At 44.5% G+C, this 23,510-nt stretch overlaps 1 protein-coding gene across 7 annotated transcripts in view; it reads right to left on the reverse strand.

Annotated features, from left to right (window-relative positions):
- Nucleotides 1-23,510, reverse strand: part of synj1 (synaptojanin 1) — a 108,636-nt gene that overhangs the window by 64,521 nt on the left and 20,605 nt on the right. For all 7 annotated transcript variants that reach the window (XM_064971334.1, XM_064971335.1, XM_064971337.1 and 4 more), the window contains exons 4-6: nucleotides 23,155-23,422; nucleotides 14,164-14,389; nucleotides 11,361-11,444 (exon numbers count right to left, since the gene is read on the reverse strand). In XM_064971334.1, the coding sequence (XP_064827406.1) occupies nucleotides 11,361-11,444; nucleotides 14,164-14,389; nucleotides 23,155-23,422 (578 nt within the window). The remainder of the gene's footprint in view (nucleotides 1-11,360; nucleotides 11,445-14,163; nucleotides 14,390-23,154; nucleotides 23,423-23,510) is intronic.

A 23,510-nucleotide genomic window follows, 5' to 3' on the forward strand; every position in this document is an offset into this window, starting at 1 on the left:
CACACACACACAGGGGCACACACACACACAGGGGCACACCCTGGCAGACTCAGAAGGGATATTGGTAAATGCTCCTTGAGGCTCTGTCTTCCCCCACTACGGGCCTCAGCCTGTTTCCCCCTCAGCCTCCTCCGTCAAATCAACACTACCTTTCCTCTCCCCTTTGCCTCAGGTAGGTGTACCTGAACATATGACTGTTTGTGTGATTTATTACCTCCCATCATGCAGCTAGCCTGGGCTGGCATGACATCACCCTCTGCCTGTCCTCACAGTGCTTATTACAAGTCCCACTCCAGCTATTACTTTCCTGTTGAAAACCAATATTCCAAGAACACATGCAGTCAAGTACACACACTTAAGGGTAAAATATATATATGTTTTGAGCAAAATAGTGTTGTTGTTTGTTTTGTTTTTTTGTGACACAGGTGCAGAATTCAAGGTTTGGCCATTGAAGGAGGAGGTCTGACTGTGAGAAAAACAATAGAGAATAAATTGAACACCTGGACAACCTATTGAGATGAGCCTCTTCAGTCAGTCAGCCAATAAACACGCTTCTAGGGAGGCTGGAGGTCTTGAATAATTAATGTTGTTACACAGAGGTTACCGTTACATTCTACAGGCCTAGAAACTGCACAGGACACACAGCCATGCTGCTGGAGTCTTTACAGCCATGGTTTACTATACAGCCATGGTTTACTATACAGCCATGGTTTACTATACAGCCATGGTTTACTATACAGCCATGGTTTACTATACAGCCATGGTTTACTATACAGCCATGGTTTACTATACAGCCATGGTTTACTGCCCACAGCCATGGTTTAACTGCCCAGCCATGGTTTACTATACAGCCATGGTTTACTATACAGCCATGGTTTACTATACAGCCATGGTTTACTATACAGCCATGGTTTACTATACAGCCATGGTTTACTATACAGCCATGGTTTACTATACAGCCATGGTTTACTATACAGCCATGGTTTACTATACAGCCATGGTTTACTGCCCATAGCCATGGTTTACTATACAGCCATGGTTTACTATACTGCCATGGTTTACTATACTGCCATGGTTTACTATACTGCCATGGTTTACTATACTGCCATGGTTTACTATACAGCCATGTTTACTATACTGCCATGGTTTACTATACAGCCATGGTTTACTATACAGCCATGGTTTACTATACAGCCATGGTTTACTATACAGCCATGGTTTACTATACAGCCATGTTTACTATACAGCCATGGTTTACTATACAGCCATGGTTTACTGCCCACAGCCATGGTTTACTGCCACAGCCATGGTTTACTATAAAGCCATGGTTTACTATAAAGCCATGGTTTACTATACAGCCATGTTTACTATACAGCCATGTTTTACTATACTGCCATGGTTTACTATACAGCCATGGTTTGCTATACTGCCATGGTTTACTATACTGCCATGGTTTACTATACAGCCATGTTTACTATACAGCCATGGTTTACTATACAGCCATGGTTTACTATACTGCCATGCTGCTGGAGTCTTTTCTGCCATGCTGCTGGAGTCTTTTCTGCCATGCTGCTGGAGTCTTTACTGCCATGCTGCTGGAGTCTACACTGAGACTTTTGTTTTGCTGCTACTAGAAACCTGTCCAGGGACGTTCTTGTACATCAAACTGCCTCACGCTACAGAAACAGGAGATGGGCTCCAGCCCTGTGGGCCGTTCTGGCTCGGACAAGGCTACTTACAACTTACTACCAAAGTAACCTTGTCCCCTGGCTAAATTGCCAGAGAGACAGCTGATGGAAGGGATTACTACCAAAGCCTCTTCCGGTAGCCTGGTGGTTCAGCCTGTTTTTATCAGCCAACTCCTCTCGGTGTCCATTCATTGTTATGTAATGGCTTGTCGACCATAGAAGGAGCTGTCTCTCTGTATGGCTTGTCTACCAAAGAAGGTGTCTCTCTGTATGGCTTGTCGACCATAGAAGCTGTCTCTCTGTATGGCTTGTCGACCATAGAAGGTGTCTCTCTGTATGGCTTGTCGACCATAGAAGAAGGTGTCTCTCTGTATGGCTTGTCGACCATAGAAGAAGGTGTATCTCTGTATGGCTTGTCTACCATAGAAGGTGTCTCTCTGTATGACTTGTCTACCATAGAAGGTGTCTCTCTGTATGGCTTGTCTGCCATAGAAGGTGTCTCTCTGTATGGCTTGTCTACCATAGAAGGTGTCTCTCTGTATGGCTTGTCTACCATAGAAGGTGTCTCTCTGTATGGCTTGTCTACCATAGAAGGTGTCTCTCTGTATGGCTTGTCTACCATAGAAGGTGTCTCTCTGTATGGCTTGTCTACCATAGAAGGAGCTGTCTCTCTGTATGGCTTGTCTACCATAGAAGAAGCTGTCTCTCTGTATGGCTTGTCTACCATAGAAGGTGTCTCTCTGTATGGCTTGTCTACCATAGAAGGAGCTGTCTCCATGTGTGACTCATCTACCATAGAAGAAGTTGCCAAACCCCTCCAGTCTCCTCCTCACACCACAGAGCCTCCAGAAAGTATTCATACCCCTTGACTTACTCCACATTTTGTTGTGTTACACCCTGAATTCAAAACGGACGAAATACATTTTCTCACGACCCTATCGTCACACAATGCTCCAAAGTGACGTCGCAATACTCCACAACGACGTCACAATACTCCACAACGACGTCACAATACTCCACAATGACGTCACAATACTCCACAATGACGTCACAATACTCCACAGTGACGTCGCAATACTCCACAACGACGTCGCAATACTCCACAGTGACGTCGCAATACTCCACAATGACGTCACAATACTCCACAACGACGTCACAATACTCCACAGTGACGTCGCAATACTCCACAACGACGTCACAATACTCCACAATGCGTCACAATACTCCACAGTGACGTCACAATACTCCACAGTGACGTCACAATACTCCACAGTGACATAATACTTGCACATTTATTGAAAATGAAATTCAGAAACACCTCATTTACATGAGTATTCACATGCCTGAGTCTATACTTGTAGAAGCACGTTTGGCAGCGATGACAGCCGTCTCTTTCTGGGTAAGTCTCTAAGAACTTTACAAACCTGGATTGTGCAACATTTGCCCATTATTCTTTTCAAAATACTTCAAACTCTGTCAAATTGCTTGTTGATCATTGCTAGACAACCATTTTCAGGTCTTGTCAAAGATTTATGTCAAAACTGTGTTAAAAAAAAAACAAACAAAAAAAACAATTGTAACAAACTATTGAAAATGCTATTGTGTTATTTAAAATAAAAATCGTAATCGAATGTTACCTGACACCGTCATAAAGATAAACAAATTATTAAAACATTTGCGATAATATATATGAAACATATTAATTACACTTTTAGAATGCTCAATAGCTTGACGGGGGGGGGGTCCCTCGAGGCACCGTGGTTTTACTGATATCTACATTTTTACTTCGGAGTTTATTTAAGTTTGCCATAACAAAGGGTTTGTATACTTACTGACTCAAAACATTTCATATTTTCATGTGTATATCATTTGTAAAAATGTGTCACAACATAATTCTACATTGACATTACGGTGTATTGTCTGTGTGGGGCAGTGACACAACATCTAAATGTAATCCGTTTTAAATTCAGGCTGGAACACAATAAAACGTGAAAAAAAGTTCAAATGTACTACTTTAGACCAGAGCCCTATGGCACTACTTTCTGAAGGCTCTGTAACTTTCAGTGACGGATGGTATTAGCGGAACAGCTCCTCTGCCATGTTGGTTTCTATCCACGTAGCGACGTACAAAAAAAAAAACAGCCTGTTGATGAGAAGGTCCGAAGGAGAATGGCAAGAACCGTGCAGGCTAACAGGCAGGGCAGCAAACAGGCAAATAACGGCGCAGTATAAACAGTTGTGAACAGAACGACATTTTGGAACCCACAACAACACATGGGCGATTGCATCAGACTACCACAACTTGTTCCACTCGTGTCAGCTAAAAACAAGAAGAAGTGGCTCCAGGGGACACGTGATCACCAACACTGTAAAATGGCATGTTGCGTCATGCTGATGGCAGTCAGGATTTGGCATAAGCAGCATGAGTCCATGGCCCCATCCTGGCTGTTGTCAACAGTACAGGCTGGTGGAGGTGGTGTAATGGGGTGGGGAATGTGTTCCTGCCACACGTTAGGTTCCTTGATACCAATTGAGCAACATTCCCACGGCCCGAAGAATTCAGGCTGTTATGGAGGCAAATGTGGGTCCGACATGGTACTAAATGGGTGTATCTAATAAACTGGCCACTGTGTGTATAATGTTAAAATACACTACCGTTCAAAAGTTTGGGGTCACTTAGAAATGTCCTTGTTTTTGAAAGAAAAGCAAGTTTCTTGTCCATTAAAATAACATCAAATTGATCAGCAATACAGTGTAGACATTGTTAATGTTGTAAATTACTATTGTAGCTGGAAACGGCTGATTTCTTTATGGAATATCTACATAGGCGTACAGAGGCCCATTATCAGCAACCATCACTCCTGTGTTCCAATGGCACCTTGTGTTAGCTAATCCAAGTTTATCATTTTAAAAGGCTAATTGATCATTAGAAAACCCTTTTGCAATTATCGATTACAGGCTTAAAATGGACTTTCTTCTGAAACTCGTCAGTCTATTCTTGTTCTGAGAAATGAAGGCTATTCCATGCGAGAAATTGCCAAGAAACTGAAGATCTCGTACAACGCTGTGTACTACTCCGTTCACAGAACAGCACAGACTGGCTCTAACCAGATTAGAAAAAGGAGTGGGAGGCCCCGGTGCACAACTGAGCAAGAGGACAAGTACATTAGAGTGTCTAGTTTGAGAAACAGATGCCTCACAAGTCCTCAACTGGCAGCTTTATTAAATAGTACCCGCAAAACACCAGTCTCAACGTCAACAGTGAAGAGGCGACTCCAGGATGCTGGCCTTCCGCTGCAAAGAAACCTAAAGGACACCAATAAGAAGAAGAGACTTGCTTGGGCCAAGAAACACAAGCAATGGTCATTAGACCGGTGAAAATCTGTCTTTTGGTCTGATGAGTCCAAATTTGAGATTTTTGGGTTCCAACCGCTGTGTCTTTGTGAGAGGCAGAGTAGGTGAACGGATGATCGCCACATGTGTGGTTTCCACCGTGAAGCATGGAGGAGGAGGTGTGATGGTGCTTTGCTGGTGACTGTGATTTATTTAGCATTCAAGGCACACTTGACCAGCATGGCTACCACAGCATTCTTTAGCAATATGCCATACCATCTGGTTGGCGCTTAGTGGGGCTATAATTTGTTTTCAACAGGACAATGACCCAACACACCTTCAGGCTTTGTAAAGGCTATTTGGCCAAGAAGGAGTGATGGAGTGCTGCATCAGATGACCTGGCCTCCACAATCACCCAACCTCAACTCAGTTGAGATGGTTTGGGATGTATTGGACCGCAGAGTGAAGGAAAAGCAGCCAACAAGTGCTCAGCATATGTGGGAACTCCTTCAAGACTGTTGGAAAATTATTCCAGGTGAAGCTGGTTGAGAGAATGCCAAGAGTGTGCAAAGCTGTCTTTACGGCAAAAAGTGGCTACTTTGAAGAATCTAAAATATATTTTGATTTGTTTAACCTCACTAGGGTAGGGGGCACTATTTTCACCTCCGGATGAAAAGCGTGCCCAAAGTAAACTGCCTGCTACTCAGACCCAGAAGCTAGGATATGCATATACAGTGGGGCAAAAAAGTATTTAGTCAGCCACCAATTGTGCAAGTTCTCCTACTTAAAAAGATGAGAGGCCTGTAATTTTCATCATAGGTACACTTCAACTATAACAGACAAAATGAGAAAAAAAATCCAGAAAATCACATTGTAGGATTTTTAATTAAATTATTTGCAAATTATTGAAATATTATTGATTATTTAGGCTAAAAACAACCTGACGATTGATTATAAACATCGTTTGACATGTTTCTACAAACTTTACCGATACTATTTGGAATTTCCGTCTGCTTGTTGTGATCGCATTTGAGCCATTGGGTTACTAAACATTGCGCGCCAACAAAATTGAGGTTTTTGGATATAAAGAGGAACTTTATCGAACAAAACAAACATTTATTGTGTAACTGGGAGTCTTTTGAGTGCAACCATACGAAGATCAAAGGTAAGTGATTAATTTTATTGCCATTTCTGACTTTCATGACTAATCTACTTGGCTGGTAACTGTATGTAATGTTTTGTGTGCTGAGCCCTATCCTCAGATAATCGCATGGTTTGCTTTCGCCGAAAAGCCTTTTTGAAATCTGACACAACGGCTGGATTAACAACAAGTTAAGCTTTATTTTTGATTTATTACACTTGTGATTTCATGAAAGTTAAATATTTATGGTAATTTAATTTGAATTTGGAGCTATGCAATTTCACCGGATGTTGGCCGGTGAACCCTATAGAGGTTAACACTTTTTTGGTTACTACATGTGTTATTTCATAGTTTTGTCTTTACTATTAAAAAATAGTAAAAAATAAAGAAAAACCCTGGAATGAGTAGGTGTGTCCAAACTGTTGACTGGTACTGTATATAGTTAGAGTGCGCGATCCACTGTATATAGTTAGAGTGCGCGATCCACTGTATATAGTTTGAGTGCGCGATCCACTGTATATAGTTTGAGTGCGCGATCCACTGTATATAGTTTGAGTGCGCGATCCACTGTATATAGTTTGAGTGCGCGATCCACTGTATATAGTTTGAGTGCGCGATCCACTGTATATAGTTTGAGTGCGCGATCCACTGTATATAGTTTGAGTGCGCGATCCACTGTATATAGTTTGAGTGCGCGATCCACTGTATATAGTTTGAGTGCGCGATCCACTGTATATAGTTTGAGTGCGCGATCCACTGTATATAGTTTGAGTGCGCGATCCACTGTATATAGTTTGAGTGCGCGATCCACTGTATATAGTTTGAGTGCGCGATCCACTGTATATAGTTTGAGTGCGCGATCCACTGTATATAGTTTGAGTGCGATCCACTGTATATAGATCCACTGTATATAGTTTGAGTGCGCGATCCACTGTATATAGTTTGAGTGCGCGATCCACTGTATATAGTTTGAGTGCGCGATCCACTGTATATCCACTGTATATAGTTTGAGTGCGCGATCCACTGTATAGTTTGAGTGCGCGATCCACTGTATATAGTTTGAGTGCGCGATCCACTGTATATAGTTTGAGTGCGCGATCCACTGTATATAGTTTGAGTGCGCGATCCACTGTATATAGTTTGAGTGCGCGATCCACTGTATATAGTTTGAGTGCGCGATCCACTGTATATAGTTTGAGTGCGCGATCCACTGTATATAGTTTGAGTGCGCGATCCACTGTATATAGTTTGAGTGCGCGATCCACTGTATATAGTTTGAGTGCGCGATCCACTGTATATAGTTTGAGTGCGCGATCCACTGTATATAGTTTGAGTGCGCGATCCACTGTATATAGTTTGAGTGCGCGATCCACTGTATATAGTTTATAGTTTGAGTTTGCGCGATCCACTGTATATAGTTTGAGTGCGCGATCCACTGTATATAGTTTGAGTGCGCGATCCACTGTATATAGTTTGAGTGCGCGATCCACTGTATATAGTTTGAGTGCGCGATCCACTGTATATAGTTTGAGTGCGCGATCCACTGTATATAGTTTGAGTGCGCGATCCACTGTATATAGTTTGAGTGCGCGATCCACTGTATATAGTTTGAGTGCGCGATCCACTGTATATAGTTTGAGTGCGCGATCCACTGTATATAGTTTGAGTGCGCGATCCACTGTATATAGTTTGAGTGCGCGATCCACTGTATATAGTTTGAGTGCGCGATCCACTGTATATAGTTTGAGTGCGCGATCCACTGTATATAGTTTGAGTGCGCGATCCACTGTATATAGTTTGAGTGCGCGATCCACTGTATATAGTTTGAGTGCGCGATCCACTGTATATAGTTTGAGTGCGATCCACTGATCCACTGTATATAGTTTGAGTGCGCGATCCACTGTATATAGTTTGAGTGCGCGATCCACTGTATATAGTTTGAGTGCGCGATCCACTGTATATAGTTTGAGTGCGCGATCCACTGTATATAGTTTGAGTGCGCGATCCACTGTATATAGTTTGAGTGCGCGATCCACTGTATATAGTTTGAGTGCGCGATCCACTGTATATAGTTTGAGTGCGCGATCCACTGTATATAGTTTGAGTGCGCGATCCACTGTATATAGTTTGAGTGCGCGATCCACTGTATATAGTTTGAGTGCGCGATCCACTGTATATAGTTTGAGTGCGCGATCCACTGTATATAGTTTGATCCACTGTATATAGTTTGAGTGCGCGATCCACTGTATATAGTTTGAGTGCGCGATCCACTGTATATAGTTTGAGTGCGCGATCCACTGTATATAGTTTGAGTGCGCGATCCACTGTATATAGTTTGAGTGCGCGATCCACTGTATATAGTTTGAGTGCGCGATCCACTGTATATAGTTTGAGTGCGCGATCCACTGTATATAGTTTGAGTGCGCGATCCACTGTTTATATCCAGTTTGAGTGCGATCCACTGATCCACTGTATATAGTTTGAGTGCGCGATCCACTGTATATAGTTTGAGTGCGCGATCCACTGTATATAGTTTGAGTGCGCGATCCACTGTATATAGTTTGAGTGCGCGATCCACTGTATATAGTTTGAGTGCGCGATCCACTGTATATAGTTTGAGTGCGCGATCCACTGTATATAGTTTGATCCGATCCACTGTATATAGTTTGAGTGCGCGATCCACTGTATATAGTTTGAGTGCGCGATCCACTGTATATAGTTTGAGTGCGCGATCCACTGTATATAGTTTGAGTGCGCGATCCACTGTATATAGTTTGAGTGCGCGATCCACTGTATATAGTTTGAGTGCGCGATCCACTGTATATAGTTTGAGTGCGCGATCCACTGTATATAGTTTGAGTGCGCGATCCACTGTATATAGTTTGAGTGCGCGATCCACTGTATATAGTTTGAGTGCGCGATCCACTGTATATAGTTTGAGTGCGCGATCCACTGTATATAGTTTGAGTGCGCGATCCACTGTATATAGTTTGAGTGCGCGATCCACTGTATATAGTTTGAGTGCGCGATCCACTGTATATAGTTTGAGTGCGCGATCCACTGTATATAGTTTGAGTGCGCGATCCACTGTATATAGTTTGAGTGCGCGATCCACTGTATATAGTTTGAGTGCGCGATCCACTGTATATAGTTTGAGTGCGCGATCCACTGTATATAGTTTGAGTGCGCGATCCACTGTATATAGTTTGAGTGCGCGATCCACTGTATATAGTTTGAGTGCGCGATCCACTGTATATAGTTTGAGTGCGCGATCCACTGTATATAGTTTGAGTGCGCGATCCACTGTATATAGTTTGAGTGCGCGATCCACTGTATATAGTTTGAGTGCGCGATCCACTGTATATAGTTTGAGTGCGATCCACGATCCACTGTATATAGTTTTGATCCACTGTATATAGTTTGAGTCCATCCACTGTATATAGTTTGAGTGCGCGATCCACTGTATATAGTTTGAGTGCGCGATCCACTGTATATAGTTTGAGTGCGCGATCCACTGTATATAGTTTGAGTGCGCGATCCACTGTATATAGTTTGAGTGCGCGATCCACTGTATATAGTTTGAGTGCGCGATCCACTGTATATAGTTTGAGTGCGCGATCCACTGTATATAGTTTGAGTGATCCACGCGATCCACTGTATATAGTTTGAGTGCGCGATCCACTGTATATAGTTTGAGTGCGCGATCCACTGTATATAGTTTGAGTGCGCGATCCACTGTATATAGTTTGAGTGCGCGATCCACTGTATATAGTTTGAGTGCGCGATCCACTGTATATAGTTTGAGTTTGAGTGCGATCCACTGTATATAGTTTGAGTGCGCGATCCACTGTATATAGTTTGAGTGCGCGATCCACTGTATATAGTTTGAGTGCGCGCTGTATATAGTTTGATCCACTGTATATAGTTTGAGTGCGCGATCCACTGTATATAGTTTGAGTGCGATCCACGATCCACTGTATATAGTTTGAGTGCGCGATCCACTGTATATAGTTTGAGTGCGCGATCCACTGTATATAGTTTGAGTGCGCGATCCACTGTATATAGTTTGAGTGCGCGATCCACTGTATATAGTTTGAGTGCGCGATCCACTGTATATAGTTTGAGTGCGATCCACTGTATATAGTTTGATCCATCCACTGTATATAGTTTGAGTGCGCGATCCACTGTATATAGTTTGAGTGCGCGATCCACTGTATATAGTTTGAGTGCGCGATCCACTGTATATAGTTTGAGTGCGCGATCCACTGTATATAGTTTGAGTGCGCGATCCACTGTATATAGTTTATCCATAGTTTGAGTGCGCGATCCACTGTATATAGTTTGAGTGCGCGATCCACTGTATATAGTTTGAGTGCGCGATCCACTGTATATAGTTTGAGTGCGCGATCCACTGTATATAGTTTGAGTGCGCGATCCACTGTATATAGTTTGAGTGCGCGATCCACTGTATATAGTTTGAGTGCGCGATCCACTGTATATAGTTTGAGTGCGCGATCCACTGTATATAGTTTGAGTGCGCGATCCACTGTATATAGTTTGAGTGCGCGATCCACTGTATATAGTTTGAGTGCGCGATCCACTGTATATAGTTTGAGTGCGCGCGATCCACTGTATATAGTTTGAGTGCGCGATCCACTGTATATAGTTTGAGTGCGCGATCCACTGTATATAGTTTGAGTGCGCGATCCACTGTATATAGTTTGAGTGCGCGATCCACTGTATATAGTTTGAGTGCGCGATCCACTGTATATAGTTTGAGTGCGCGATCCACTGTATATAGTTTGAGTGCGCGATCCACTGTATATAGTTTGAGTGCGCGATCCACTGTATATAGTTTGAGTGCGCGATCCACTGTATATAGTTTGAGTGCGCGATCCACTGTATATAGTTTGAGTGCGCGATCCACTGTATATAGTTTGAGTGCGCGATCCACTGTATATAGTTTGAGTGCGCGATCCACTGTATATAGTTTGAGTGCGCGATCCACTGTATATAGTTTGAGTGCGCGATCCACTGTATATAGTTTTGAGTGCGCGATCCACTGTATATAGTTTGAGTGCGCGATCCACTGTATATAGTTTGAGTGCGCGATCCACTGTATATAGTTTGAGTGCGCGATCCTACTGAAGTCAATATTTACAGCTTCCATATTGTCAGGTGCAGACCCATTGTCCTACCTGTATTCCTGGTTGCTCCCAGAACAGAGGAATGGAACCACGGATCTGGATGAAGGAAGACACCTGGTCATCCAGGAAGATCACCTGCAGACAGAAGAAGATAGAAGGAAGAAGGTGACAGAAGAAGAAGGTGACAGAAGAAGAAGACGGAAGAAGGTGACAGAAGAAGAAGACGGAAGAAGGAAGAAGACGGAAGAAGGTGACAGAAGAAGACAGAAGAAGAAGGTGACAGAAGAAGACAGAAGGAGAAGAAGACAAAAGAAGAAGTAGACAAAAGAAGAAGACGGAAGAAGAAAAGAAGAAGGTGACAGAAGAAGACAGAAGAAGAAGACAGAAGACAGAAGACAGAAGACAGAAGAAGACAAGGAGAAGAAGACAAAAGAAGAAGAAGACAAGGAGAACAATACTTTAGTCATCCATAGAAGACGGTCATTTGTCTCCCAGTTCCTCCGACATACATAAATGTACTTTTTATTTTTTAACCCTTTATTTAACTAGTCAAGTCAGTTAAGAACACATTCTTATTTACAATGACGGCCTGGGAACAGTGGGTTAACTGCAAGTTCAGGGGGCAGAACGACAGATTTTTACCTTGTCAGCTCGGGGATTCGATCCAGCAACCTTTCTGTTACTGGCCCAAACGCTCTAACCACTAGGCTACCCTGCCGCCCCTCCACTCTAACCACTAGGCTACCCTGCCGCCCCTACACTCTAACCACTAGGCTGCCTGCCGCCTCTACACTCTAACCACTAGGCTACCTGCCGCCCCTACACTCTAACCACTAGGCTACCTGCCGCCCCTACACTCTAACCACAAGGCTACCTGCCGCCCCTACACTCTAACCACAAGGCTACCTGCCGCCCCTACACTCTAACCACTAGGCTACCTGCCGCCCCTACGCTCAAACCACTAGGCTACCTGCCGCCTCAACACTCTAACCACTAGGCTACCTGTAGCCCCTACACTCTAACCACTAGGCTACCCTGCCTCCCCTACACTGTAACCACTAGGCTACCTGCCGCCCCTACACTGTAACCACTAGGCTACCTGCCGCTCTAACCACTAGGCTACCTGCCGCCCCTCCTCTCTAACCACTAGGCTACCTGCCACCACTACACTCCAACCACTAGGCTACCTGCCGCCTCTACACTCCAACCACTAGGCTACCTGCCGCCCCTCCTCTCTAACCACTAGGCTACCTGCCGCCTCTACACTCCAACCACTAGGCTACCTGCCACCACTACACTCCAACCACTAGGCTACCTGCCACCTCCACACTCCAACCACTAGGCTACCTGCCTCCTCTACACTCCAACCACTAGGCTACCTGCCTCCTCTACACTCCAACCACTAGGCTACCTGCCTCCTCTACACTCTAACCACTAGGCTACCTGCCACCACTACACTCCAACCACTAGGCTACCTGCCACCTCCACACTCCAACCACTAGGCTACCTGCCTCCTCTACACTCTAACCACTAGGCTACCTGCCACCTCTACACTCCAACCACTAGGCTACCTGCCACCTCTACACTCTAACCACTAGGCTACCTGCCGCCACTACACTCCAACCACTAGGCTACCTGCCACCTCTACACTCTAACCACTAGGCTACCTGCCACCTCTACACTCTAACCACTAGGCTACCTGCCACCTCTACACTCTAACCACTAGGCTACCTGCCGCCACTACACTCCAACCACTAGGCTACCTGCCACCTCTACACTCTAACCACTAGGCTACCTGCCACCTCTACACTCCAACCACTAGGCTACCTGCCTCCTCTACACTCTAACCACTAGGCTACCTGCCACCACTACACTCCAACCACTAGGCTACCTGCCACCTCCACACTCCAACCACTAGGCTACCTGCCTCCTCTACACTCCAACCACTAGGCTACCTGCCTCCTCTACACTCCAACCACTAGGCTACCTGCCTCCTCTACACTCTAACCACTAGGCTACCTGCCACCACTACACTCCAACCACTAGGCTACCTGCCACCTCCACACTCCAACCACTAGGCTACCTGCCTCCTCTACACTCTAACCACTAGGCTACCTGCCACCTCTACACTCCAACCACTAGGCTACCTGCCACCTCTACACTCTAACCACTAGGCTACCTGCCACCACTACACTCCAACCACTAGGCTACCTGCCACCTCTACACTCTAACCACTAGGCTACCTGCCACCTCTACACTCCAACCACTAGGCTACCTGCCACCTCTACACTCTAACCACTAGGCTACCTGCCGCCACTACACTCCAACCACTAGGCTACCTGCCACCTCTACACTCTAACCACTAGGCTACCTGCCACCTCTACACTCCAACCACTAGGCTACCTGCCTCCTCTACACTCTAACCACTAGGCTACCTGCCACCACTACACTCCAACCACTAGGCTACCTGCCACCACTACACTCCAACCACTAGGCTACCTGCCGCCCAATACTATAGTCAAATAGATATGCATGGACGCACAGACCCAGACACTAGTGTGGATAGGAGTAGAGGACAGCCACAGTGCTGAGAGAAACGTTTGTTATTCCCTTCTGTAATGGTTGTGATTAAGGCTGGTATAAAATGAAATATGAATACATAGGACAGTGGTAATATTGATATTAAAGATGGGCATGATTATTCCATTATCAGAACGGAAGATAGTATTCGATTAATTGGGAGACCTTTTTTAGATCATTACAAAGCCTTTAGAAAACTATGTGACCTTGCTACAATAGACCATTTACATTTAAAACGTGAATAAAAAAAATATGTCTCCCTCCCGAGACCTACCTGTTCAGTCTCTACGAAGTTGGCAACCTGTCCGTCATCGTTGGCCCCTCGGACGTTGAAGCGCGTCCCGGCCCTCTCTGAGCTGAGGCGGGAGATGACGCAGGCCTTGGCCTGTTTGTGACCTGCGTAGATCGTCCTGATCTCCACCCCGCCACACATCAACCTCAGCAACCAGTCATCACAGTTCACACCGTAGTGCTTTAGGTGAAGGTGAAGGGACTGGTTCCTAGGGCAGACGAGATACACTTCAACCAACTACACACCAGGTGCATGTCATAAGAGCCACGATGCACTAAGCGCAACGCCAGCAGATCAGCCACACTATGAAACGGCATATGAGGTGCAAAGTGAGCTTTAGGATAATGAGGTGCAGTATGTGCATTAGGATAATGAGGTGCAATATGTGCATTAGGATAATGAGGTGCAATATGTGCATTGGGATAATGAGGTGCAATATGTGCATTAGGATAATGAGGTGCAATATGTGCATTAGGATAATGAGGTGTAATATGTGCATTAGGATAATGAGGTGTAATATGTGCTTTAGGATAACGAGGTGCAATATGTACAGTAGGATAATGAGGTGCAATATGTGCATAAGGATAATGAGGTGCGATATGTCAATTAGGATAATGAGGTGCAATATGTGCTTTAGGATAACGAGGTGCAATATGTGCATTAGGATAACGAGGTGCAATATGTACAGTAGGATAATGAGGTGCAATATGTGCATAAGGATAATGAGGTGTGATATGTCAATTAGGATAATGAGGTGCGATATGTGCTTTAGGATAATGAGGTGTAATATGTGCATTAGGATAATGAGGTGTAATATGTGCTTTAGGATAATGAGGTGCAACATGTGCATTAGGATAATGAGGTGCAATATGTGCATTAAGATAATGAGGTGCAATATGTGCTTTAGGATAACGAGGTGCAATATGTGCATTAGGATAACGAGGTGCAATATGTACAGTAGGATAATGAGGTGCAATATGTGCATAAGGATAATGAGGTGCGATATGTCAATTAGGATAATGAGGTGCGATATGTGCTTTAGGATAATGAGGTGCAATATGGGCATTAGGATAATGAGGTGCAACATGTGCATTAGGATAATGAGGTGCAATATGAGCTTTATGATAATGAGGTGCAATAATGAGGTGCAATATGAGCTTTAGGATAATGAGGTGCAATATGAGCTTTAGGATAATGAGGTACAATATGAAAGGGGATACCTAGTCAGTTGTACAACAATGCATTCAACTGAAATTTGTTGCTAGGGTTATGAGGTACAATATGATGTGCACGGTGCAAAAATACGACTTGAAATCATTTGTATTGAGGTTTCCATTTTAGAGATTGAACAGATGCTCTCATCCTGTCAGTGCATTCATCTGAAAGTAGCAGCAGCAAGACGAGAATAGGTTAGGACCAGGTTAGGACTAGGTAGGACCTAGGTTAGGACCAGGTTAGGACCAGGTTAGGACCTAGGTTAGGACTAGGTAGGACCTAGGTTAGGACCAGGTTAGGACTAGGTAGGACCTAGGTTAGGACCAGGTTAGGATGAGGTAGGACCTAGGTTAGGACTAGGTAGGACCTAGGTTAGGACTAGGTAGGACCTAGGTTAGGACTAGGTAGGACCTAGGTTAGGACTAGGTAGGACCTAGGTTAGGACTAGGTTAGGACCAGGTTAGGACTAGGTAGGACCTAGGTTAGGACTAGGTAGGACCTAGGTTAGGACTAGGTAGGACCTAGGTTAGGACTAGGTAGGACCTAGGTTAGGACTAGGTAGGACCTAGGTTAGGACCAGGTTAGGACTAGGTAGGACCTAGGTTAGGACTAGGTAGGACCTAGGTTAGGACTAGGTAGGACCTAGGTTAGGACCAGGTTAGGACCAGGTTAGGACTAGGTAGGACCTAGGTTAGGACTAGGTAGGACCTAGGTTAGGACTAGGTAGGACCTAGGTTAGGACTAGGTAGGAACTAGGTTAGGACCAGGTTAGGACTAGGTAGGACCTAGGTTAGGACTAGGTAGGACCTAGGTTAGAACTAGGTAGGACCAGATAAGGACTAGGTTAGGACTAGGTAGGAACTAGGTTAGGACCAGGTTAGGACTAGGTAGGACCAGGTAGAACCTAGGTTACGACCAGGTTAGGACTAGGTAGGACCTAGGTTAGGACGAGGTAGGACCTAGGTTAGGAACAGGTGAGAATGAGGTAGGACCAGGTTAGGACTAGGTAGGACCTAGGTTAGAACTAGGTAGGACCAGATAAGGACTAGGTTAGGAACAGGTTAGGCTCAGGTTAGGACCAGGTTAGGACTAGGTAGGAACTAGGTTAGGACTAGGTAGGACCTAGGTTAGGACTAGGTAGGACCTAGGTTAGAACTAGGTAGGAACTAGGTTAGGACTAGGTAGGAAGTAGGTTAGGACTAGGTAGGACCTAGGTTAGAACTAGGTAGGAACTAGGTTAGGACTAGGTAGGAAGTAGGTTAGGACTAGGTAGGACCTAGGTAGGAACTAGGTTAGGACTAGGTAGGAAGTAGGTTAGAACTAGGTAGGAAGTAGGTAGGAACTAGGTTAGGACTAAGTAGGAACTAGGTAGGAAGTAGGTTAGGACTAGGTAGGACCTAGGTAGGACCTAGGTTAGGACTAGGTAGGACCTAGGTTAGGACTAGGTTAGGACCAGGTTAGGACTAGGTAGGACCTAGGTTAGGACTAGGTAGGACCTAGGTTAGGACTAGGTAGGACCTAGGTTAGGACTAGGTAGGACCTAGGTTAGGACTAGGTAGGACCTAGGTTAGGACCAGGTTAGGACTAGGTAGGACCTAGGTTAGGACTAGGTAGGACCTAGGTTAGGACTAGGTAGGACCTAGGTTAGGACCAGGTTAGGACCAGGTTAGGACTAGGTAGGACCTAGGTTAGGACTAGGTAGGACCTAGGTTAGGACTAGGTAGGACCTAGGTTAGGACCAGGTTAGGATGAGGTAGGACCTAGGTTAGGACTAGGTAGGACCTAGGTTAGGACTAGGTAGGACCTAGGTTAGGACTAGGTAGGAACTAGGTTAGGACCAGGTTAGGACTAGGTAGGACCTAGGTTAGGACTAGGTAGGACCTAGGTTAGAACTAGGTAGGACCAGATAAGGACTAGGTTAGGACTAGGTAGGAACTAGGTTAGGACCAGGTTAGGACTAGGTAGGACCAGGTAGAACCTAGGTTACGACCAGGTTAGGACTAGGTAGGACCTAGGTTAGGACGAGGTAGGACCTAGGTTAGGAACAGGTGAGAATGAGGTAGGACCAGGTTAGGACTAGGTAGGACCTAGGTTAGAACTAGGTAGGACCAGATAAGGACTAGGTTAGGAACAGGTTAGGCTCAGGTTAGGACCAGGTTAGGACTAGGTAGGAAGTAGGTTAGGACTAGGTAGGACCTAGGTTAGAACTAGGTAGGAACTAGGTTAGGACTAGGTAGGAAGTAGGTTAGGACTAGGTAGGACCTAGGTAGGAACTAGGTTAGGACTAGGTAGGAAGTAGGTTAGAACTAGGTAGGAAGTAGGTAGGAACTAGGTTAGGACTAAGTAGGAACTAGGTAGGAATTAGGTTAGGACTAGGTAGGAAGTAGGTTAGGACTAGGTAGGACCTAGGTAGGAACTAGGTTAGGACTAGGTAGGAAGTAGGTTAGAACTAGGTAGGAAGTAGGTAGGAACTAGGTTAGGACTAAGTAGGAACTAGGTAGGAACTAGGTTAGGACTAGGTAGGAACTAGGTAGGAACTAGGTTAGGACTAGGTAGGAAGTAGGGTAGGAACTAGGTAGGAACTAGGTTAGGACTAGGTAGGAACTAGGTTAGGACTAGGTAGGAACTAGGTAGGAACTAGGTAGGAAGTAGGTTAGAACTAGGTAGGAAGTAGGTTAGGACTAGGTAGGAAGTAGGTTAGGACTAGGTCAGACTTCGGTTAGGACTAGGTAGGAAGTAGGGTAGGAACTAGGTAGGAACTAGGTAGGAACTAGGTTAGGACTAGGTAGGAACTAGGTAGGAACTAGGTTAGGACTAGGTAGGAACTAGGTAGGAACTAGGTAGGAACTAGGTAGGAACTAGGTTAGGACTAGGTAGGAACTAGGTTAGGAACAGGTTAGGACTAGGTAGGAAGTAGGTTAGGACTAGGTATGACCTAGGTAGGAAGTAGGTTAGGACTAGGTAGGAAGTAGGTTAGGACTAGGTAGGAACTAGGTAGGAAGTAGGTTAGGAACTAGATAGGAACTAGGTAGGACCTAGGTTAGGATTAGGTAGGACCTAGGTTAGGACTAGGTAGGAAGTAGGTTAGGACTAGGTAGAAAGTAGGTTAGAACTAGGTAGGAACTAGGTTAGGACTATGTAGGAAGTAGGTTAGGAACTAGGTAGGAAGTAGGTTAGGACTAAGTAGGAAATAGGTTAGGACTAAGTAGGAAGTAGGTTAGGACTAAGTAGGAAGTAGGTTAGGACTAGGTAGACCTGGTAAGGACTAGGTAGACCTGGTAAGGACTAGGTAGACCAGGAAAAGACTAGCTAAGGACTAGGTAGACCTGGTAAGGACAGGTAGACCAGGAAAAGACTAGGTAGACCAGGTAAGGTCTAGCTAAGGACTAGGTAGACCAGGAAAGGACTAGGTAGACCAGGAAAGGACTAGGTAGACCAGGAAAGGACTAGGTAGACCAGGAAAGGACTAGGTAGACCAGGAAAGGACTAGGTAGACCAGGTAAGGACTAGGTAGACCAGGAAAGGACTAGGTAGACCAGGAAAGGACTAGGTAGACCAGGAAAGGACTAGGTAGACCAGGAAAGGACTAGGTAGACCAGGAAAGGACTAGGTAGACCAGGAAAGGACTAGATATGGACTAGTAAGACATCATACTCAATCACTTTCAGCGATTCTCAGAATCACTTTAATATTGTGAGTATAAAAATGTAATTGTCCCACCAGAAGAAGCTGTATATATATATGTGTTCCACTCCCCACTAGAAGAGGTTAGTTTATATAATGTGTTCCACTCCCCACTAGAAGAGGTTAGTATATATAAATGTGTTCCACTCCCCACTAGAAGAGGTTAGTATATATAATGTGTTCCACTCCCCACTAGAAGAGGTTAGTATATATAAATGTGTTCCACTCCCCACTAGAAGAGGTTAGTATATATAATGTGTTCCACTCCCCACTAGAAGAGGTTAGTATATATAATGTGTTCCACTCCCCACTAGAAGAGGCTAGTATATAATGTGTTCCACTCCCCACTAGAAGAGGTTAGTATATATAATGTGTTCCACTCCCCACTAGAAGAGGCCAGTATAATGTGTTCCACTCCCCACTAGAAGAGGTTAGTTTATATAATGTGTTCCACTCCCCACTAGAAGAGGCTAGTATATAATGTGTTCCACTCCCCACTAGAAGAGGCTAGTATATGTGTTCCACTCCCCAATAGAAGAGGTTAGTATATATAATGTGTTCCACTCCCCACTAGAAGAGGCCAGTATAATGTGTTCCACTCCCCAATAGAAGAGGTTAGTATATATAATGTGTTCCACTCCCCACTAGAAGAGGCTAGTATATAATGTGTTCCACTCCCCACTAGAAGAGGTTAGTATATATAATGTGTTCCACTCCCCACTAGAAGAGGTTAGTATATATAATGTGTTCCACTCCCCACTAGAAGAGGCTAGTATATAATGTGTTCCACTCCCCACTAGAAGAGGTTAGTATATATAATGTGTTCCACTCCCCACTAGAAGAGGCTAGTATATAATGTGTTCCACTCCCCACTAGAAGAGGTTAGTATATATAATGTGTTCCACTCCCCACTAGAAGAGGTTAGTATATATAATGTGTTCCACTCCCCACTAGAAGAGGCCAGTATAATGTGTTCCACTCCCCACTAGAAGAGGTTAGTATATATAATGTGTTCCACTCCCCAATAGAAGAGGTTAGTATATAATGTGTTCCACTCCGACTAGAAGAGGCTAGTATAATGTGTTCCACTCCCCACTAGAAGAGGTTAGTTTATAATATGTTCCCCTCCCCACTAGAAGAGGCTAGTATATAATGTGTTCCACTCCCCACTAGAAGAAGAGGCTTGTATATAATGTGTTCCACTCCCCACTAGAAGAAGAGGCTAGTATATAATGTGTTCCACTCCCCACTAGAAGAGGCTAGTATATAATGTGTTCCACTCCACACTAGAAGAGGCTAGTATATAATGTGTTCCACTCCCCACTAGAAGAAGAGGCTAGTATATAATGTGTTCCACTCCCCACTAAAAGAGGCTAGTATATAATGTGTTCCACTCCCCAATAGAAGAAGAGGCTAGTATAACGTGTTCCACTCCCCACTAGAAGAGGTTAGTATATATAATGTGTTCCACTCCCCACTAGAAGAGGCTAGTATATAATGTGTTCCACTCCCCACTAGAAGAAGAGGTTAGTATATAATGTGTTCCACTCCCCACTAGAAGAGGTTAGTATATAATGTGTTCCACTCCCCACTAAAAGAGGCTAGTATATAATGTGTTCCACTCCCCACTAGAAGAGGCTAGTATATATAATGTGTTCCACTCCCCAATAGAAGAGGTTAGTATATAATGTGTTCCACTCCGACTAGAAGAGGCTAGTATAATGTGTTCCACTCCCCACTAGAAGAGGTTAGTTTATAATATGTTCCACTCCCCACTAGAAGAGGCTAGTATATAATGTGTTCCACTCCCCACTAGAAGAAGAGGCTTGTATATAATGTGTTCCACTCCCCACTAGAAGAAGAGGCTAGTATATAATGTGTTCCACTCCCCACTAGAAGAGGCTAGTATATAATGTGTTCCACTCCACACTAGAAGAGGCTAGTATATAATGTGTTCCACTCCCCACTAGAAGAAGAGGCTAGTATATAATGTGTTCCACTCCCCACTAAAAGAGGCTAGTATATAATGTGTTCCACTCCCCAATAGAAGAAGAGGCTAGTATAACGTGTTCCACTCCCCACTAGAAGAGGTTAGTATATATAATGTGTTCCACTCCCCACTAGAAGAAGAGGTTAGTATATAATGTGTTCCACTCCCCACTAGAAGAGGTTAGTATATAATGTGTTCCACTCCCCAATAGAAGAGGCTAGTATATAATGTGTTCCACTCCCCACTAGAAGAGGCTAGTATATAATGTGTTCCACTCCCCACTAGAAGAGGTTAGTATATATAATGTGTTCCACTCCCCACTAGAAGAAGAGGCTAGTATAATGTGTTCCACTCCCCACTAGAAGAGGCTAGTATATAATGTGTTCCACTCCCCACTAGAAGAGGCTAGTATATAATGTGTTCCACTCCCCACTAGAAGAGGCTAGTATAATGTGTTCCACTCCCCACTAGAAGAGGCTAGTATATAATGTGTTCCACTCCCCACTAGAAGAGGCTAGTATATATAATGTGTTCCACTCCCCACTAGAAGAGGCTAGTATATAATGTGTTCCACTCCCCAATAGAAGAGGTTAGTATATAATGTGTTCCACTCCCCACTAGAAGAGGCCAGTATAATGTGTTCCACTCCCCACTAGAAGAGGCTAGTATATAGTGTGTTCCACTCCCCAATAGAAGAGGTTAGTATATAATGTGTTCCACTCCCCACTAGAAGAGGCTAGTATATAATGTGTTCCACTCCCCACTAGAAGAGGCTAGTATATATAATGTGTTCCACTCCCCACTAGAAGAGGCTAGTATATAATGTGTTCCACTCCCCAATAGAAGAGGTTAGTATATAATGTGTTCCACTCCCCACTAGAAGAGGCCAGTATAATGTGTTCCACTCCCCACTAGAAGAGGCCAGTATATAATGTGTTCCACTCCCCACTAGAAGAGGCTAGTATATAATGTGTTCCACTCCCCACTAGAAGAGGCTAGTATAATGTGTTCCACTCCCCACTAGAAGAGGCTAGTATATAATGTGTTCCACTCCCCACTAGAAGAGGCTAGTATATAATGTGTTCCACTCCCCACTAGAAGAGGCCAGTATAATGTGTTCCACTCCCCACTAGAAGAGGCCAGTATATAATGTGTTCCACTCCCCACTAGAAGAGGCCAGTATATAATGTGTTCCACTCCCCACTAGAAGAGGTTAGTATATATAATGTGTTCCACTCCCCACTAGAAGAGGCTAGTATAATGTGTTCCACTCCCCACTAGAAGAGGCTAGTATATAATGTGTTCCACTCCCCACTAGAAGAGGCTAGTATAATGTGTTCCACTCCCCACTAGAAGAGGCTAGTATAATGTGTTCCACTCCCCACTAGAAGAGGCTAGTATATAATGTGTTCCACTCCCCACTAGAAGAGGCTAGTATATAATGTGTTCCACTCCCCACTAGAAGAGGCTAGTATAATGTGTTCCACTCCCCACTAGAAGAGGCTAGTATATAATGTGTTCCACTCCTCACTAAAAGAGGCTAGTATATAATGTGTTCCACTCCTCACTATAAGAGGCTAGTATATAATGTGTTCCACTCCTCACTAAAAGAGGCTAGTATATAATGTGTTCCACTCCCCCACTAGAAGAGGCTAGTATATAATGTGTTCCACTCCCCACTAGAAGAGGTTAGTATAATGTGTTCCACTCCCCACTAGAAGAGGCTAGTATATAATGTGTTCCACTCCCCCACTAGAAGAGGTTAGTATAATGTGTTCCACTCCCCAATAGAAGAGGCTAGTATATAATGTGTTCCACTCCTCACTATAAGAGGCTAGTATATAATGTGTTCCACTCCCCACTAGAAGAGGCTAGTATATAATGTGTTCCACTCCCCACTAGAAGAGGCTAGTATATAATGTGTTCCACTCCTCACTAAAAGAGGCTAGTATATAATGTGTTCCACTCCTCACTATAAGAGGCTAGTATATAATGTGTTCCACTCCCCACTAAAAGAGGCTAGTAAATAATGTGTTCCACTCCCCACTAAAAGTGGCTAGTAAATAATGCGTTCCACTCCCTACCAGAAGAAACGGTTGTCTGTTGTGTCCTCTTTGATCCGGCGGTGAGCATTGAGGCTGAGGTCCATGCTGATGCCGCTGGACGACCAAGCGAAATAAAAATTCCCAGAGTTCAGGACTTTCCTGACGTCAGCGATGCGGTCCTCGTCACTCGGGTCGTTCTTCAGAGAAACAAACTCTGTAGACGTGACCCGGAACACCTCAGAGTCTTGCACCTTCCCTACGGAGCTACAGCCTGCTGCTACCACCAAGCTGTGGAGCATGGAATCACCTGGAGAGAGGGAAGAGGAGGGGAGGAGAGAAAAGGAGATGGAGGAGAGGCGGGAGGGGAGGATGGAGAGGAGAGAATGAGAGGAGAG

This window comes from Oncorhynchus masou, chromosome 8 (assembly GCF_036934945.1).
Source record: "Oncorhynchus masou masou isolate Uvic2021 chromosome 8, UVic_Omas_1.1, whole genome shotgun sequence".
Taxonomy (NCBI): domain Eukaryota; kingdom Metazoa; phylum Chordata; class Actinopteri; order Salmoniformes; family Salmonidae; genus Oncorhynchus; species Oncorhynchus masou.